Below are 15,705 nucleotides of genomic sequence, written 5' to 3'. Positions count from 1 at the left end.
TTTTCTGTACTTGTTTCTTGTTGTCCATGTCTGTCTTGTTATGGGGAGTCCAGACCTGAACACAGCACTCCAGCTGCAGCTTGCCAGAACTGAGTAATGCTGTACTATGATGAGTACCTTCTGGCAACACTCACATGCAGCCCTGATTGCTTTCACCATTCTTAATTGTGAGGACACATTGCTGGCTTGTGGTCAACTGGTTGTCCACCAGGAGCCCCAACTCCTATTCTGCCAAGCTGCTTTCCAGCCAATTGGCCTCCAACTGTATTGATATGATGGGTTGTTCCTCCCCAGGGCCAGGATTTGAATTTACCATTGTTAAATTAATGAGATTCCTCTCAGGCCATTGTTCCAGCCTGTCAAGGACCCTATGAATAGCATCACAACCATTTGGCTTATCAGCCACTCCTTTTGGTCTTGTATCATCCTCAGGCTTGCTGAGGGTGCACTCTTTTCTGTCATCCAGGTCATTAGTGAAGATGTTAAACTGTACTGGTCCCAGAATCAACCCCAGGGTACTCAGCTAGTGTGAGTGGCATATTTCTGTTGTGGGCTGGAAGCAGTTATGATTGCACTCAGGCTGTACTTAACTACAAGTTTTGCCACTCAGCAATTAGGGCTTGTTTTAAAAATTCAGACCATGTGGATGTCACTGCAACCTCTGTTTTGCTTGTAATGACTTCTACAGCTGCCAAAGAGAATATCCAGCTACCTGTTAAATCATAAAAATAAGTTGGTCTTTCTGTCATGCAGTGAATTAATACTAGCACTGTTGCTAGTAGGGTTGTCTTTATAATTTGGAGAATGCATGTGTTTATTGTTCTGCCTAGTGTTTTTCCAAATGAAGCTATGGGTTGAAATCCCTCCTGCAGCTGTGGCTAGCTGTCCTTCTGTCATGCTTGAATGACTTGTGCTCCCTTGATTTTTGTTTTTCATGTGTTTACCTCTTAACAATGAGATTCTGTAAGATTGTCCTTTTTTATTAGCCATGAGCTAATAGGTACAGCTTTATATCCCTTAGATTCTGCCTGGGGATATCTGCAGTTCTTCCCTTCAGGGGTGTGATTGATGACACTTGACTTCCTTAAAACCATTGTTGGTGTAACAGCATTTTTTTGTTTTGCATTAAGAAAACAGTATTCACAGAGAATATCTTCCTCTCTGAGTTCTAGAGGAATGACCTGTTTATCCTTTGTACTTCTGAAGCTTCCCTGCTGTTCCTGGTCTTATCTGGCCATTTTGTCCTCTAGCCTAAGAGCTGTGAACCACTGTTCCCTGCTTGTTTTCAAAGAATACTTTTTAATTTTTATTTTTAATTTTTATTTTCTCACTTCTTAACTTGCCAAAACTGGTTCTGTAAACATGCCAGTGTAAGAAAATTTGTTGTCTAAAGCTGGTAAATGCATTTTCAGTAAATACTTGTGCTTCCTAGATGGCTTTACTTTATCTTCCTTCATGTTTCACTGATTAAATCTTATCAATTGATCAGTGTTCATAGAATAAAATCCCAGTTAATAGAATAATACAATATATACATGGTTGAACAGGTTTGTGCTGTTGCTGTGGGGTGTTTTGTTTGTTTGTTTTTTCTGTATGTCTTGCTTACTGTTTAGTTGAATCTGAAGATTGTCTTTTATTAGTACTAAACTTCAGTTGAAGATATGTTTAGCTTCTTAAATGTTTACCTGACTTAGCTCAAGGTGTGGAATTAATTTTAACTTATGTTCTTCTCCTCCTCTCCATCTCTTTCAGCATGGCGTTAGTCTCTATGTTCAGGATAAAGAAGGCTTATCAGCTCTGGATCTTGTGATGAAAGATAGGCCAGTCCATGTGGTGTTCAAGAAAACTGGTAGGGAATCAAATAGCTTAAACTGTGTTTTACAAAGATATATGTCTCAACAATTAATGTATGTAATGGTGTAGAAAATGTTTCCTGTTTCTAATTAGGACTGTGTAAGTTACAAGATACCTGAAGATGAGGGGTCCCTAATATAGGACAGCAGGTATGGAATCTTGGCAGTAGACATAGGATGCACTTGTGTAGCAAACATGGAGGAGTGATGACTGACTTGAAGGTTTTTAAAAAGAGTGTGTGTGTGGGGGAGAGAAGTTATAAAAAAGCAAATGATATAATAGGTAACGGAAATTCTTTATAGATGCTCTATCCTTGGAGTTAATCAAAATGTGAGAGAAGCGGACCTGGGCAACCTGCTGTAGCTGACCCTAATTGAGAAAAGTTGTTGAACTAGATGCCTCCAGAGGTGGCTTTCAACCTCAATTATTCTGTGTTTCATATATTTTTTGTAATATATATTTAATATATACTGGTTTTTTATATATTATATATATTCTGTTATTTATATATTATAGTGATAGGACAAGAGGTAATGGCTTTAAACTAGAAGAGGGTAGATTTGGATTAGGTATTAGGAAGAAATCCTTTACTGTGAGGGTAGTGAAATACTGGAACAGGTTTCCCAGAGAAATTATGAGTGCTCCATCCCTGGCAGTGTTCAAGGCCAGGCTGGATGGGGGCTTGAGCAACCTGGTCTAATGGAAGGTGTCCCTGTGCATGGCAGGGGGGTTGGAGCTATGTGGTCTTTAAAGTCCCTTCCAACCCAAAGCATTCTATGATTTTTCTCCTTTATCTCAATTCAAGCTGTCAGAGAGACTTCCATGTCTTTGAATTTGATAGCTTACATCACTTCTGTGTCTTTTGTGAAAAGAGAGGAAATATGTTCTTTAATCTTCAAAATGTTTTTAGACAAGGTAGCTTGGTATAAGCTAGTTACAGTAGTTCTAAATATAATTTCTCCAAATAGAAAATGAGCATGTAAGAGTAACTCTGAGCACACAAGATTTTTCTTTGATAGGAGATTAGTCTTTCCAGTAGTTCTTATTTATTTTCATGCTGTTTTATACTTTTCTATTCCTTCTTTCCTCTTCATGTTGTTCAGTCTTATGGTATTGTGAAATTTGGGTTTGTTTTTTTTTTTCCAGATTATTTCCAGTCTAAGTAAATTTGGTTACACTAAAGATTTGGGTATTTTAATTTCAACTTCTGAAATATGTTAAAATTCTTTAATCTTTTTAATAGTGATGCAATATGATGAAATGTACATCGATTTGAGCTTTTTACTCAGAAAATGGTGTTCAGATATCACTTACTGGGAGATTATTGAAAAAGAAAATCTGAAGTGTTATTTTTTGGCTGCACCTCTGATTTGAAGGTGTTCATGGCTTTCATACATGACAGCATAAACTTTTTTTGGTAAAGGCTTTTTACTAAACTGAAGGAAAGCATGTGTAACCTAAGGAAGTAGTAGTTGTCTTCTGAGAACATAGTAAGTCAATCTGCTACTGAGGAATGTTTGCATTTTCTGCTGCTGGAAGATACAGGTAAGTAATGTTGATCATTGTGTGTTATTAAAATATTTTGTCATAGTGCCTTCTTATAAGAATAAATATTTTTAAAGTTCAGTTCTCTGTAAAAAAAAACAGCTTTGCTCATCAAATTTTTAATAAAACCAGCAGGAGCTGCTTCTCAAAGTCACCAGTATTTGTACAATACTGGTAAATTTATAAGCTGCAGAGAGATTTTTTTTTCATTGCAGATCCCACAGAAGTCTACACTTGGGGAAACAATATAAATTTTACTTTGGGTCATGGTGGTCAACAGGGTAAACATCATCCTGAATTGGTGGACCTCTTTCCTCGGAATGGCGTGTATATCAAACAGGTATTCTTACTGTACTATACAGGCATCTTTCTTGGTGAGCTTGGAGGGGTGCATGAGATGGAACAAGTATCAAAGGCGTTATCAAGTTTTCAAAGTTTTCATGTTGGGTCTGTGGGGGTTTTTGTTTGTTTTGGTGTTTTATTCCTCCTCCCATCTCTTTTCCTTTCTTCCTAGTTACTTCTTGGCAAGCATTTTCCGTTGATCTGGCAAGCAGCTTAAAGCAGCTAAGGAGTACTAGAGTAATAATATATTCTTGCTGCTCCCCCCACTATCACCCTCAATTAAATCATGGTTCTCTATTTTGGTGGGGAGACTGTGTCGTACATTTTTTAAAAAATTTTAATATTAGTATCTTACTTGTATTTTCACAAACAGATCTTTATTAAAGCTGGACTTCTTCACAAAGTAGTTTTAGCAGGTGTTTTCATGTTACCCAGGAAAAATATCTGTCCTCTACTGCCTCCTTCCCACCTCCTTTTTTGCTCTTTTTCTTTCAGGTGGTACTCTGTAAATTTCATTCCGTGTTCCTTTCCCACAAAGGTCAAGTTTATACATGTGGACATGGACAAGGGGGACGCTTGGGTCATGGTGATGAACAAACATGTCTGGTATGCCATCTCATGAAGTGTAGCATGTAGCATAATGTTTCATTTATTTCAAATAGCAAATCTAAAAAGTGAACTAGAGTTTTTGTGAGTTTACTTTCAAGCAAAACCCCTTACTCCCCACTAAATAACCCCAACCCTCTCTAGTATTACTAATGAAGCGGCAGAGAATAGAAGAGCATGCATTTAAATACATTTTAAGATAGCTAGATACTGTGTTCACACTTCTGTGTTATGGCTGAGCTGTTATAAAGGCTAGCTGACTCCAGACAAGGGCTGGATTCTTAAATAGGTTTGTGATATGTGAAGGCTGGCACAAAAGAAACAGCAGTACTTTAGAGCTGTAGTGGCATGAGAAGTCATAGTAGGGCTGTTATTACTGGATTTGCACAGGTGTAAGTGAAAATTCACCTACTGTTTTATTTTGAACAGTATGTGTTGCAATATGCAATACCAAAGTATAAGAAGACTAAGATATAATGACAATACAATTCTTAGATTTCAGTATCTTATCCTGTGCACACTTCCTGGTAGTGTTCATTTAGTTCATAGCACAATGTTTTTTTTAATTTACAATATCAAGTTCTGCCATAAATTTGCTATTATGTTGCTGGATGTTACAGTGAAGACTAGAGCTCAATTCTTAACACTTTTTTTTTTTTTTAAATTGCAATTCTGTGATATTAGAATTTTTTACAAATTGCTTTTTGAAATTAGCATGTTACCCAGTTGAATGAGGAGAACTCAACAGCAGAGTGTGCATGAAGAGTCAAAGATACAGAACTGCTTCCTTATTCTGTGGAATTTTCTTAGGATTGTCCTGTATTCTGAAGGAAGGAATCTTATCACTCATGGTAATTTAAAAAGAACAAGAGGGATAATAGTTAATATTTGTCCAGTTGTCCTGAAGATATAATTTCCAGCTGAATTTCAGAGCTGTCATCTTCTCTGATAGCAAAGAATACATTTCAAATGAAAGTCTTAGTGCACTGGATTTGGTAATTATGTTTTTGAGTGTATTGTATATTCAGACATGTTTTCATCTGTAGTTCAGTATTTGGTTATGACTTTCTGTTGGTGTTTCTTTAGTTTCATAGATGACCACTGGTTAATATCACACCAGAGTTATCTTTATGTCAATTTTTTTTTCTTGTTCAGGTTCCTAGACTTGTGGAAGGCTTAGCTGGCCATCAGTGCTCCCAGATAGCGGCAGCTAAGGATCATACTGTTGTTTTAACAGAAGATGGATATGTTTACACTTTTGGTTTGAATACTTTCCATCAATTGGGCATTCTTCCTCCTCCTTCTAACTGCAGTGTTCCTAGACAGGTAAAAATAATATCAGTCAAGGCTTAGTTGTTTGCTTCTTTTAACAGAAAGTAAAAGGTGGAGATTGTGGAAATAAGTTTTGAACTTTTTCAGGACCATAAAGTCCAATTGAATTCAGATAAAACCTTGATTCTGTGTTACCATCCATCTCTGTCTTAAATACATAACTGTGTCCTGATTGATCATCTTAGTTTGTAACCTGAACTGTGCTGAAGTTTGTAGTGCCCAGTCTGATACAAGGTACAGTTGCCAAAACCCTTTTCTTCCCCAAATTGTTCTGTAGCTGAAATGATATAAAAGTAATAGATGTGTATTAGTTGAGATTCATGCTCTTTACTTCTTTTGAATCACTGGATGATGAATCTCAGGGTTTGGTGGTTGTATTCTTTGCCAGAAGCACTCTTGATTCTGGATTGGTAACGTTTTGGGAAGAAAGGGTATGGGCATCAAAATGTAATTGTATTTCTATGCTCAGTCTCTAATTTTCTCTTTTTTTTTAGTGTAAGTAAGAGTTGTATTACCTTTTATTGAAGGGTGCAGTTCTGCAGTGTGTTTAGAGCATTAGGACTTACAAGCTGAAACTTTTTAGCTGACGCTATTGCAGCATCTGAGTTGTCTTTGACTGTTTTGTACATGACCTCTGCAAGTCTTGTTCAGTATCATACATATGAAGACAATGTAAGGAGATTTGGTCATAGTTCTGATTAAATAATGCACAAAATTTACTACTTTTTGACACTAGTGCTAAGTGCTCCACTTGACGAACTTCTGAAATAATCCTGACTTAGGCTGTATGTGGATTGTTACCAATGCTTCATTCTTAATAACTTAAGGAGTTAAATGTCAGAAGTTTGTACCTGTGAAATTCACCTGTTGCTGCTTAATACTAAGATGTACTTTGGATTTGTGCTTAGGTTCAGGCAAAAACCCTGAAAGGTAGAATGGTGATTGGAGTGGCTGCAGGCAGATTCCATACAGTGCTATGGACTAAGGAAGCAGTTTATACCATGGGGCTGAATGGTGGCCAGCTAGGTAAGGTAGAAGCATTCTGAAGGTAAACCCCAGCCATTGAAAGATGTTATTCATGCTAAAGCTGTCATCTACTTCTTAGAACAGAAGCCTGGTTAAAGCTTTCTCTCCTCTCTCTCTCTTTTCTCTCTCTTGCTCTCCTTCTCTCTTTCTCTCTCCCCCCTGACCCCGCGTCTCTTTTAATTAAACCAGTCTCTTCATGCTTCTTTTGAAGAATATTTTTCATTACTGCCGGTCACTTTCACATTTTGAAATGATGGGTGCTGGTCAGGCTTAGCTCTGTTATTTGAACTCTTTATAATTCTTTCACTGTCTATGTATTTTGTGTGGTCCTGCTACTGTAGACTTTCAGGAAACAGAATATTGCTGCTTGTGTTGTAGGTCACTCCCAAGGCATGCTTGTTTCCTTCCAGCAGTGTGGCTAGTACTGCCCTTGATAAACTATAACATTCAGCTCTCCTGCCTTTGTCCTCCTTTCAACACGCACTGTAAACATACTACTATTTTTTTTCATACTAACATTTTTAAACTGAAATTCTTGCCCATATCTAGATCTATTTTCAATAATACCATTAACAGAACCTTTGCTTAACTCAGTATTATTCTGAATGTCAAGATAGAACCTAATAAAAATATATTGCCAGCTAGTGAACTTATTGATTTGTTGTCTGAATGGGCTATTTTAGTTGCTTTTGTCTTTTTTAATGAATAGGTATTGCAATATTGGTTTGGATTTGCATTTTCACAATTCTGTATCTATGAGGACGCAAAATTTTAGCTAGCTCTGGTACTTAATCTGCCTCAGTTCTCACATCGGGTTCAGACACTTTTTTTGTGTGTTCCTATTTAAGATAGCAAAGGTATGTCAAAAAACTGTCAGAGTAGTATCTTATTAATGAATATCTTATGGTTTGCTTTTTTTGTTTTGTTTTGGGTTTTTTTTAATATGTACCCTTCATATAAGTTTGGGGCTTTTTTGTGTTGTTGAGATTGAGTTTACTCTGCTGTGCGTAAGGCCCAGTGCAGTACTGTATGGAGACAGTAATTGGATCGTGATACAGTTGTGTCAGCTGGGCACTATGATAGACCTGTGCTAATAAGACTTGACTCTTTAAAATGTTTGGGCATAGCACTACACTGTCATATGACAGGGTTGCTTCCAGCTTTAGAAGTAGCTCTTCTGCTTGCGCTGGATATTGGTACTCCGATCCACTCTGTAGTGCAGACGTAAGTGCACACAGGGCAGGGTTATGTGTGAGATTCTTTGGCATAGGTTTCTTTATGCAGCAGAGCAGCAATGACCTGATTTATTTTTTACTTTTTTTAATACGTTTTCAGAGTCCTTACATTACAGCTCCAACCTTGTCCATTGTTTCACGTAACTGCCTGTTTTCATGCATGTGCACTTACAATAATTTTTATTACGAGCTTTCAGTGGCTTAAATAAGCTTTAGTTATGCCAGTGTGATAGTATTTCTAGTGTCTTGAACTGTAATATGATCTAAATAAATTTCTTTGAAATCAAAGGCAGTACCACTGCAGTTTAACCTCATTAAATAGCTTTCCCTGTAGAATACAACTTACTTCAATTTTTGTGTATCAAGTCTTGAATGTTTTCTGGTGTTTGTAGTGAACTAACAAGTATGCCTACTTGGTCTTTTATCTGTCTAGTTATTTTGAAGATGAATTATCTAAGTACCTCAAAAATCTTTTAGAATTTAAAGGTTCTTCAAAGTAGTATAGCAAAGTGTCCTTTAAATGCACAATGCGTGGAATGGCAGATAATGATTTTGGGCATGTTTGTGTTTTCTAGGTTATCTGCTGGATCCTAATGGAGAAAAATGTGTAACTGCACCTCGCCAGGTTTCTGCTCTACACCATAAAGATATCTCTCTGTCCTTGGTCTCTGCAAGTGATGGCGCTACAGTATGTGTTACTGAAAGAGGAGATATTTATTTACTTGCAGACTACCAATGCAAAAAGATGGCTTCAAAGTATGTGTTACTTTTCTAATTTGTCATAAAGAACAGTAAGGTGAAGATTTCACTGCAGTCTTATTCTTGCAAGCTATTTTAAAGATTTTTGTGCAGAAAGTAGAGATAATACAGTGCTCCCCTAAGTTTGCTTTGTTTGCAGTTCTTTCATATGAATTGCAGCTGTCATTTTTGGGGGTTTTGGTTTTTTTTTTCATATATTCTTGTTATTAGATGAGGTTGCCACTTGTTCTTTACCAAAGACATTTTAAAAACTAACCAACCAACAAAACATGCTAAGAGGAAGTATTTTGTGCCGTAGACTTAAAAATACTGAAACTGGTAGTTTTGATTCCTCTGTTAACCTGAATTTGCATAAATGCATCTTAGAGGCATTGAAGATCTGGTGTTCTGTTTAGTTATGTTGTTACAATTTTGAATCAGTAATTTAAATGAATTTCATAATTACTGTGTGGATAATAGTATATTATAAAGGGTAGTTTAGGTTGCAGGTGGAACCTTACGACATCATTGGTACATAGGCTAAAACCTACGTATAAAACCTGTTGAAAAAATTGGGCCCATGACTCACACATTTATGAAATTATTTGATACCATTCTCTCTCTTACTTAGTTTGCAGTAACAGATTAAAAGAGAATTAACATTTTTTCCCAGTAACTCCCAGTTAGCTTTTCAGCTTCACTTTACATTCTAACAGTATTTATTGACATGTGGTAGCTTAATACTTCATATTCTGCGTGGTTGTAAGTGAAGGTGTTGGAACTTGGAGTAGCTTAATACCATGTACTGTGCTCTTAATAAGAATAAGAAGCTGAAAAAAGGTAACGTGTGGTTTTGATCAGACAAAAAAAAAGAAACCTAACCCACCGCAAACCTGAGAAATGGCCTCCTGAGGTAGGATAGGTCTTTTAATAAAAATGGCTAAACTAAATTCACACAACTAAAGGTTTTGTAATGCTGAGGATCAAAGATAAATCTTATCCCGGTTTTCACTCATGGAATTTTGTGAATAACTTGTGGATATGATATAGGTTACTTGAAAGCAAAGCAAAAATTGCAATCTCCTCATAGTATTTTATTAGCAGTTATATTAGTAACATCAGTGGAGAAAAACTCAACTTCAACAATTTTTAAATGTCACTACCTCAACTATTTTTTTTGTTTTTCTTCTCTGCTGCTCTAAATGAAAAGGTAACTGTCATAAGTACAACATAAGTACACAATGAAGAAATACTAATTTAACCTTCTGTGTTCTTTCAGACAGCTGAACCTTAAAAAAGTTCTTGTCAGTGGGGGATATTTAGAATATAAGGTAGATACCCAGCATCTTAAAGAAAATGGAGGTCAAAAGATTTGCATTCTAGCACTGGATGAAGCTGGAAGAGTAAGTTGTGTATTTAGAAATCATAATCATATAGCAAGCTACATAATGATTAATGAAACTTCAAACCTAAGACAGGACAAAATCGTGCATGGAAAACACCCATTTGATTTATGTGGAGCTGCTGGTGATACATTTTGGTTTTTTAAAGGGCTATGGAAAGACTGCTGAAGTAGTGTACAGTAGTATATTTTTAAATCTGTGGACATCTAACGGATTTTCAGTGAAGGTGTAAATGCCTTTGCTTTTACATACATAAGTGTTTTTTACCATACGTGGTCTGTTTGGGATTTTTGGGGAGTTTTGTTGGGTTGTTTTTGCCTTCCCTGTCTATCCTCTCAACCCACCTACCCAGTCACCTTCACATGCTCCAAAATAGTCTCTGAACTTGAAGTGTTAGAGGGTTTGTTGAAAAGCAGCTGCTGTGTAGATGCGATGTCCCATTTATTGTTGCCAACCCTAAATATGGTGAATGGATTAGTATTTATAGTTAAGTGTAGACACTATGTTGTCTTAAAACTGGAATACTGTGGCAGATTTATTGGCTTCTTCCCTCCTTCTTCCATAGAGTAATCGTTTATAGGCTCCTTCAAAACCTCAGCCTTTTCTATCTGCTCACTGATACGAACCTTCAGTGCCATCTAGTGGTGTGTACAGAAAGGTTTTGTTACTGAAATTATGCCTTAACGTTAAAAACTGAGCTTGTATATCAAAATAGGAAAAATGGGGAGCAGTGGCAGTGTGGGTTTTGTTTTTGTGTGGGTGTTTTTTTTGCTGGGGGGAGGTTATGGTTTGTGAGGTTTTGTTTGTTGGGGGTTTTTCGGTTGTGTTTTGTTTTGTTTTTTTTTTTTAATTGCATTTGACTGAATTATGCTTTAGGATGTATTTGTTGCATGATTAGTTTTCTCAGATATTATACACTTCCAGTTCAGTGTTTGTTCATGTGAGGTTTAGCTTCTAGCATCTGTAGTATTGGTAGGCCCCCTTAAACATCTTTGGGACACTTCTTTAGCCATAAAAAACTGCCATGTCTTCCTGCATCAGGGGAAATGTGTCAATCTACATTTCATATACTGGTAAATGCTGGGATCTTTAGTGCTCTTAGGCATTATACATTATTGCATAAGGAGAGGGGTGGAATCTTAATACTTTGTTTTCCTGAATTAGTGCTTCCTGGTTAGGCTTGATTGTACTCTCTCTAGGAGATTACTGTTTAACTGAGGAAAGAGAAGGCTTGTGGGGGGATCTTACATCTTGAAGGGAACTTGTAAAGAAGATGGTGCCCAGTGACAGGACCAAAGGCAATGGGCACAAAATGAAACAAAGAGGCTGTCTGAATATCAGAAAGCGTGTTTTCACTGTTAGGATGATCAAGTGCTGGCACAGGTTGCCCATGGAGGTTGTGGAGTCCCTGCCTTTGGAGAGATTCTAAAGTAGTCTGATGTGTACCTGGGGAATTAGCTCTGAATGGCCCTACTTGAGCAGGGAGGTTGAACTAGATAATCTCCAGATATCCCTTCCAGCCTCAACCATTCAGTGATTCTGTTGGGCTCAAGACAGGGGAAAGTAAATAGGCTACTCAGATTCTTCTGTCCCCTCCTTCTGTAGGTGTTACTAGATCTGTGCAGGCCCTTCAGTGGGAGAAGATGAAAGCCCAATTTCAGCATCACTAATATCACGTCTGGGCTATACCTTGTGTGGGATTGTTTCTTTATACTTGCTTTTTGGGCATCTACAATACAGTCCTGCTGTGCATGCTGTTCTTCACATTTCGGTTGAATATTTCAAAGACTGTGTTTGGTCATGATCTCTATTCCAAAACCTTGTCTGGTATAGAGAAACTTGAGATCTTTGTCAAACAATTAACAGGAAATGGTATAAACTTTTGGTGTGCTAGCTTTGAATTTTATCTAGTTTATAAGTGAACCAGTTGGATAAATCTGTAAATTAAGAACTAAATTAAACTTGTTTGTTGATTTGATGACAGCTTTTGCTGTCATTGTTGAAATGTCAGTAAAAACTATCCCATAGATAACTGCTATGAAGATGTTTAAATATTCAAAGAAGCTTTTAAGATGTCCTTCATGGGCAAGTGGATTTTGATATAATAATGATTTTCCATATTTTACATCTTGGTTCTTTGTAATTGGGGCTCATAGCACTTGGGTTATGATTTTGATGAATGTCTTTCTCCTTTAATATGCAACTTTGAGATGGCATGTTCTTGTGTTTAAAAAAAAAAAGTAATGTCTAATATGGAACTGCTTTTATATAATATGAAGATTTACCCTTTCTCTGAAAACAAAAAAATTACAGGTGCTTTGTTGGAAGTCATCTAACAACTCCATGAAGCAGTGTCGTTGGGTGTATGGCCGGCAAGTCTTCATGTCTGACGTTGCATTAAATGGAAACGAAATAATGTTTGTCACACAGGATGGTGAAGCCTTTTCAGGGAAGTGGCTAGACGAAGGGAAAAAATTCTCAGAAAAAAGAGGTTAGTTGTGATTTTGTAATAGTTTTTGAGTACTTCAAATCAATATAAAAGTTTAATCAAATCTTCACAGTCTTTAACAGTATTATGTGGTGGTGTTCTTTCCTCTGTGGCTGATGGTTAGTATCATCGACTACTACTGTTCTCTTTTCCATTTAATTAAGATTTACTTACTTTGCAGCCTTCAGTTAACTTTCAGGTGGAGATTTCCAGGAAGAAAAGTACTTCTGCAAAGTAATAGTAGCAGATTGATCTAGTCTAATGATCATATTACATGATCAGTCCTAAAAAAACCTGCCATTGAACAAAGGAGCATGTACTTGCTTTCACTGCTAAGTCTATGAAACCTTACCATGTTTCCCAGACCCTTATCTGGGCATAATACATGGTCCAGATCAATTTCTGTCTTACTAGCTGGGCTCATATTGCCAAGAGTAGATCCTGATGGATGTTCTGCAAGGAAGAATGGTCTACTGTAGGACAAGGTTTTAATTGAAACTGTCAGTTCTGCTCATGTAGGGTCTTAAAACTCTATGGATAGAAATGAATTTACTTCCAACCTAGGATGTATTTGAACTTTATAGTTTTATATTGGAGTTCCACTTCCTTTAATATCAAGATTCCATCTATAGTTGTATCTGTCAATTTTAGCATTCTTTCACAGTGAAAATATTTCCTCTGTTGCTCAATCCAAAGTTACTAGTCTTACTCTTTTGCTACTTTCTTTTATTCTACACATAACATAGTAGTTCCTTCATTACAGAGGCACCTGTAAATGCATCTCCTTTTCACTTTATCTCTTGCTGGTATGTATCTGTAAGCACTCTCTTTATGCATATTGCTCTTCTTTCCTTGAAAATACTAAAACTACAAAAACCTCAGAATCTCAACCTGCTGACTAGTTGAATGTCAGTTGATGTTTGTCACTGATTTGTAATGAATGAGAGCTGCTGTCTTTTGAAAGGCTTTAATGAGTATGACAAATGGTATGGATGTGTTTAGTTTTCTATTTATTGAAAAACCAGTATTCGGGGAATATTGCATTTTTTCAGTAGTATCTTATTAGTTTGGGTATAATTTAAACAGATACAATATGAAGTCTGTAGGCAGTTGTATTATATCTGCTGTAATTGATATGACAGGAAAACAGTTTTGCAGTTTCTGTATGCTGATTCACTGCTTGTTTCATTTCAAAGAGGTTGCATTGAATGTTAGATGGAGTGTTTCCCCTTATATGAAGAAGTGGCAAAACAGTTCCGCAGGTAGTTATGGATAAAAACTCTTTTTAGTGTTTTTTTTATAATTTTTTTTTCTTCATTAAAATGCCTTCCTGCGTTTCAGTTTAGCAAGCTGCAATCTTCAGCACAATTTTAGCTTTATTCAGTGACTTTATATATTTGTTATATTGATTGCATTTTAGTTAGATGGACCTTTCTGTGAGTTTTTTCAATCTTTTTTTTCTTCTTTTCTTTTTTAGCAGAACTTGTATCGAGCCTTCAGAATTCTTCATGTGATGTGTCCTGTGAACATGATACAAACAGTGTGTATGAAAGAATTCGACTACAGAAGCTGACTTTTGTCCACCGAGCTGTTAGTATTGCCACCGATCCTAACGGTTGCAATTTTGCTGTTTTACAGTCAGATCCTAAAACAAGGTATACTTAAAGTCACAACTGTAATTTTTCTCTTTTTTTTTGTGTGGGATTGCAATGAAATCATTCTGCTTTCCAAAAACGTTGTTTTAGTCACACAGAGCCACAGTAAATGTGGTTATCCATACTTGTAGAGAATAGGACTTGTTTCTGAAAATGTGTGTTGAAGTTTCCCAAAGATCTCAGTTTATATAGTTGCATAATTAGTATAGATGGTGTCGATGTTTTTCTAGCAAGTGTTTGCAATGTATTTCTTTACTCTGAGCTCTAAATACTGTAGAAATGAACCCCTTCAGTAATCATCAATAATTAACTTTTAAATAGAAGTGAAAAGTGAATCTTTGGACAAAAAGCTTAAAGTAAAATGGTCAAGTAGAATACTGAGTCATGCTGCTTGTGCTCTTATAATATATTTGATAGATTTATTTCCAATATATCTAATAAATAAGTAAATACTGGGTTGTATTTCTTTTTTGTCTTACTGCTTCGGATTGCAGTACAAAAACCAGCAAACATTTCTGTGTTTTCTTATTGGAAAAATGTGATGAAGGTATGGTAGTTCTGATAGTACATATTTCTTGGATAAGTTATAAAGACTAAACATGATATTTAATACCTGGAAGCTAGACATATCTTACATATGTGGGTTAATTGCCTTAATACCGTATTAGTTTTTTCTTTTTAAAGAACAGGACAAGGAATGTTCAGTAGTCCAGCAATGTAAGAAAAAAAAAAAAAAAAAAAAAAAAAAAAAAAGGAAGTTACCTCAGCCTTTTTATTAAACATATTATGTAAAATTTTATGGAACTTGTAAAAAGAAGTTTTTTTGATGGTTTTAATTTTGTTCTAGTCTCTATGAAATTCCAAGTGTGTCATTATCAAGTTTTGGAGAGGATTTTGGCAAACTGTTAGATGAAACAGATGAAATGGACAGCATCCATGATGTGACTTTTCAGATTGGCACAAGAACATACCCCGTGCACAAATACATCTTGGCTGTACGCTCTGACTTCTTCAGGAAGCTGTTTGTTTCCAGTGACAACCAGCTAGACACTACAGACATCTACCGTAAAGACGAAGATGCTGTTGGATGTGATCTTTATGTAATAGAGAAAGTTCATCCAGATTTGTTTGCATACCTTCTTCAGTTCATATACACTGATACATGTGATCTTCTGACTCATGGTTATAAACCAAAAATCCTTCACAAAGGAAAATCAGAAGAATACCAAGATACCTTAATTTCTAACCTGAGCAAAATGAGTTTTAATGAAGATGTTAATGGAAAGTCTGCATTTGAGATTTATAGAAATAATCAAGTGCAAGTTATAAATGAAAAGCAGAAGGCCAAATCCAAAAAATGCAAAGCTGTTGGTGAAGAAGCTAACCTCATAAAAATGTTGCAAAGTTCCGCAAAGAAGTTTGGACTCAGTAATTTAAGTGTAAGGTAGGTGAGAGGAAACGTTTTTTTATCTGGCAAGCTC

At 36.2% G+C, this 15,705-nt stretch overlaps 1 protein-coding gene across 7 annotated transcripts in view; it reads left to right on the top strand.

Moving 5' to 3' along the window:
- The window catches only part of IBTK (inhibitor of Bruton tyrosine kinase), a 58,576-nt gene that overhangs the window by 10,914 nt on the left and 31,957 nt on the right, over window positions 1–15,705 (top strand). For 4 of the 7 annotated variants that reach the window (XM_031052645.2, XM_031052644.2, XM_031052648.2 and 1 more), the window contains exons 3-12: window positions 1,753–1,849; window positions 3,615–3,739; window positions 4,237–4,347; window positions 5,503–5,673; window positions 6,588–6,705; window positions 8,516–8,696; window positions 9,958–10,081; window positions 12,395–12,572; window positions 14,047–14,224; window positions 15,072–15,668. In XM_031052645.2, coding sequence (XP_030908505.1) covers window positions 1,753–1,849; window positions 3,615–3,739; window positions 4,237–4,347; window positions 5,503–5,673; window positions 6,588–6,705; window positions 8,516–8,696; window positions 9,958–10,081; window positions 12,395–12,572; window positions 14,047–14,224; window positions 15,072–15,668 — 1,880 coding nt within the window. The remainder of the gene's footprint in view (window positions 1–1,752; window positions 1,850–3,614; window positions 3,740–4,236; window positions 4,348–5,502; window positions 5,674–6,587; window positions 6,706–8,515; window positions 8,697–9,957; window positions 10,082–12,394; window positions 12,573–14,046; window positions 14,225–15,071; window positions 15,669–15,705) is intronic. The other 3 variants (XM_031052647.2, XM_005153149.3, XM_031052643.2) reach the window with 1 other exon arrangement.

The sequence above is a fragment of the Melopsittacus undulatus genome, chromosome 3 (genome assembly GCF_012275295.1).
Source record: "Melopsittacus undulatus isolate bMelUnd1 chromosome 3, bMelUnd1.mat.Z, whole genome shotgun sequence".
NCBI classification, from domain to species: domain Eukaryota; kingdom Metazoa; phylum Chordata; class Aves; order Psittaciformes; family Psittaculidae; genus Melopsittacus; species Melopsittacus undulatus.
The sequence above is the reverse complement of the archived record's forward strand: the minus strand, read 5'-3'. Positions and strand labels throughout refer to the sequence as shown.